The sequence below is a fragment of the Setaria viridis genome, chromosome 8 (genome assembly GCF_005286985.2).
Source record: "Setaria viridis chromosome 8, Setaria_viridis_v4.0, whole genome shotgun sequence".
NCBI classification, from domain to species: domain Eukaryota; kingdom Viridiplantae; phylum Streptophyta; class Magnoliopsida; order Poales; family Poaceae; genus Setaria; species Setaria viridis.
The window spans coordinates 6049837-6053410 of NC_048270.2; the positions used below are offsets into that span (position 1 = coordinate 6049837).

General features: G+C 48.2%; 1 protein-coding gene across 1 annotated transcript; it reads right to left on the minus strand.

Moving 5' to 3' along the window:
• Positions 1-427: 427 nt before the first annotated feature.
• Positions 428-2415, minus strand: LOC117834004 (senescence-specific cysteine protease SAG39). The gene is made up of 2 exons (XM_034713606.2): positions 1332-2415; positions 428-1251 (listed from the first exon to the last, which is right to left on the minus strand). Exons 1-2 carry the CDS (start codon positions 1909-1911, stop codon positions 686-688), a joined length of 1146 nt encoding a protein of 381 aa, XP_034569497.1. The 5' UTR covers positions 1912-2415; the 3' UTR covers positions 428-685.
• Between the last annotated feature and the right edge of the window lie 1159 nt (positions 2416-3574).

Genomic DNA, 3574 nt, shown 5'->3' on the forward strand with positions numbered 1-3574 from the left:
TTTTTAATTCATGAAAATGCAAACAATAAAAATGTTCCAAGTGCACATAGATCGACTACTGAATGAAGTTTACGAAAATGCCAAATAAGTTATTTAAAGTTTACCTTACGTTTAAAAACAATTCATGTGCATACATTGTTTCATAGTCTTATCTGTTCATGCCTTGGTGGATATAGATTGCGCTCGTTTTCCGAGTTCACGCCACTGGATACGAGGCTTGGATGGCAACGCCATAGGCGTTGACACCCCTTTCCCAGCCTCAGGTAGCCTCCCTCTCCCAGGTCTTCCCCAACTATTCTTGATTAGCCGTCACTTAATCACTAAAATCACAATTAATAGCCTAATGGATCATATTTCTTACAGCATAAAAGTAGCGCACTCTAGTTGCTCTAAAGCAGAAACCCATTAAATATGCGTACATTATATGTCATGCAGAGCAAATAATTGGGTGCATACCAAATGATTAACATGAGAATTGCATCGTGGTCTCATAAGGCAAAATACAAACAATAAAAATGTTACATGTATATATAGACGATTACGTGAAGTTTTTAAAAATGGCACATAAATTATTAAATTTAAAGTTTACCTTACGCTAAGAAACCAATTTATGTGCATGGATTATTACATATTCTTATTTGTGCATGCCTTCATGGATATAGATTGCGCGGGTTGTTTTCCGAGTTTACGCCACTGGATAGGAGGCTTGGATGGCAACGCCACATGCGTTGACACCCCTCTCAAGCCTCAGGTACCCTCCCTCTCCCCAGGTCTCCCCCCAACTGTTCTTGATCAGCCAGTACTGGCTGTCATCCTCAGCTGTGCCGTACCCTACTATCGTCACCGCATGGTTCAAGTCCGTGCCACAGCTGTCCGTGGTCATCACGCCGCCGTCGTAGAACTGGAAGTTGTTCGCGTCGACGCCCACGGACACGGGCTGGTTGGCAACAGCCGCTGCGAGCGCGTCCTCATCGTAGCGGGGCACGTCCTGGTAGCTTCTGATAGTGACTGCCGGTTGGACGGACTGGCACATGTCCTGGATGGCAGTGTACTGGTAGGCGTCCTCGGTGGTGATTCCGCCGTTGCTGATGATGTACTCGAAGGCGTTGTCCATATTGCCGCCGTTGCAACCGTGGTTCCCGTTGGTGGAGCAGTCCAGTACCTGCTGCTCCGACAGCGAAACCAGCTCACCTGTCTTGATGTGGTGGATGCCCTCGATGGCCGCCACCGCGGAGAACGCCCAGCAACAACCTGCAAATTAAATCATTCTTGAGTAATGCAGTGCGATGTTCCACATGTGATCAAAATAGAAATTCATTACGATCGCTCACCGCAATCCTCTTGATTCTTGACACCTGTAACTGCACCTTTCTGCCTCCAGTCAACCTCCGCCTGCTGGGGCTCCGACTGTGTAACGTTCCCGTACTGGAAACCGGGCATCTTCATGCCCGTAGCCGGCGTGGCCTTGTACCCGGTGTACCTCGCCATGAACTCATCATGAGTCATGTCGGCAAACCCATTGATAGCCAGGTGATACTTTTTGCCACCTGCGGCATTGGAACTGTCAACAAAAATGGCATTCGCCATGAAAACCTGGAACCTTCGTGCTTTCTCGGCCGCGTCCTTGTACGTGCGGCCGTGCTCCGTCACCCACCTCTCAAACCTCACCATCATAGCAGCCTCGGCGACAGAGCCGCTGCCGGGAAGATCCCGTGCAGCGACCGTGCAGCAGATGCAGTTTGCAATGGTTAGGACAGCGAGCAGAATAAGTGCCATCGTAACGAGAGGCTTCTTGTTGGCAATGTAGGGCGCCATGGCTGTTGCTGCTGTATGTAGATGATGTGTGTGAGCGAGAATGATGCTAGCAGGGAGCTGGAGACTGGAGAGTGTGTATTGTTGGTCTGAGTCCATGAGCAGGATGGGGGCTTATATAGAAGCCTCGTGCAGTAAAGATAGTAGAGATCCTAACATGCATAAAAAAATAAGGAAAATTGCACTCGAGTAGCATCCTGTTCCGTTCCTTCCATGTGCATCGTGCTGTGTGGAGTTGACCATGTCGAAGCAGTAAGCCGCCATAGGCATATCTAAGCCGCCGAATGCCTAAAATATTTTCGTCAACGATGCAGTGCATCGTAGATTAATGAACTGATCACTAAGCTGCCTTGAATCCTCCCACATTGTGGCGTTCTAGACTAATGAACTGATCAAATTAATTTTCACTCCTTTCCTGGATTCATGTTTCTGTTTTTAGAGAATACAACTTTGATATTTCTTGAATCTCATATGATGACATTATTCTTTTTTCTTTGTCCTTCCAGATATCAACAACCTCCAGTAAGATTCTTTTACATTGTTACTCCCTCCATTCCAATTTACTATTCGTTTTAGCTTTTCTAAGTACATACTTTTGAGATGCACCTAGATATATACTAGTCTAGATATGTAAGCAATAGTTATATAAAATAAAAGAATGATGATGCCAGTTTTATGGTTCAACCGAAAGAGAAGCAATCAACGCCGGGTCTTCCCATCGTTCCACGGAGATAGTGGAGTCCGGACCAGAAATTTTTAATAACTATGAATCTATCTTCCTCCCACCCGCCCTTATCCTCTGGTTTCTCTCCCATGGCTCTCTCATCTTCTTGCCCCCTCCGCGGCTCTGTCATCTCTTCCCCCCTCCTTCCCGCCTCTGCCACTGCCACCTGCAGCTACCCCGCTTGGATACCTCTGCCATCAGTCCCCTCCTCCTTTGCTTGCCCCTCACTCATTGGCAGCGCAGCAAATTGAGGAGCAGCAGCGTGGCGAGGAGCGATGGCAACATGCTGCGGTGGCGTTAGCCAGCGCGTGCCAGTAGCATGGGCCTCTCCGGCGCGGGAAGTCTGGATTCGGTGGGAGAGAGAAGCGTGTTCCTGGCCCTCCCCTCCTTCCCCAACAACGAGGCCCTAAATTTTTCCTGTGAGCCACCGTCTCATCCCTCTCCTGGTCTGGGCGACGGCTACGACGGACACAGGTGGTAGGCCATGACGGTGACCGTGGGTGCATGATGCTGTGTTAGTGACGGTGGGTGCGGGCTGCGTGTCGTGACGACAATGGTGATGGCAGGCGCGGTCGACGGCAAGAGGCAAGTAATCATTTTCTTTTTTTTTTCTAGAAATATGCATCACGGCTGATTTATGGTCCCACGGCGATGGTGACCCCTATCATTAGGGAAGGCCATACCGGCGGTTATGTTGGGTTTAGGGCTGGTGGTGATAGGGGTTTGAAGTAGACATGGTTCCCCTAAATGGATCTTATTTAAGCAGCAACTGCAAGGTGAACTAGCAGACAATTTTGTCGCTCCCCTTGAATATAGCCAACTGGACAATAAGTAAAAGCCGATCAGATCCAAGGATTCACGGTTGGCCCCGACAATGACCAAACCCCATCAATATCCCTAGGAATCACATTTAGCGACACTCAAGACAAGGGCATCTCAAGGGGGGGGGGGAGGTAGGGTCAAAAATTTCTCTTAAATTTCATCAAATTTTGCAAAATTCATGATTTTTTATGGGGAGCAAAAATTTGATTTTAGCTA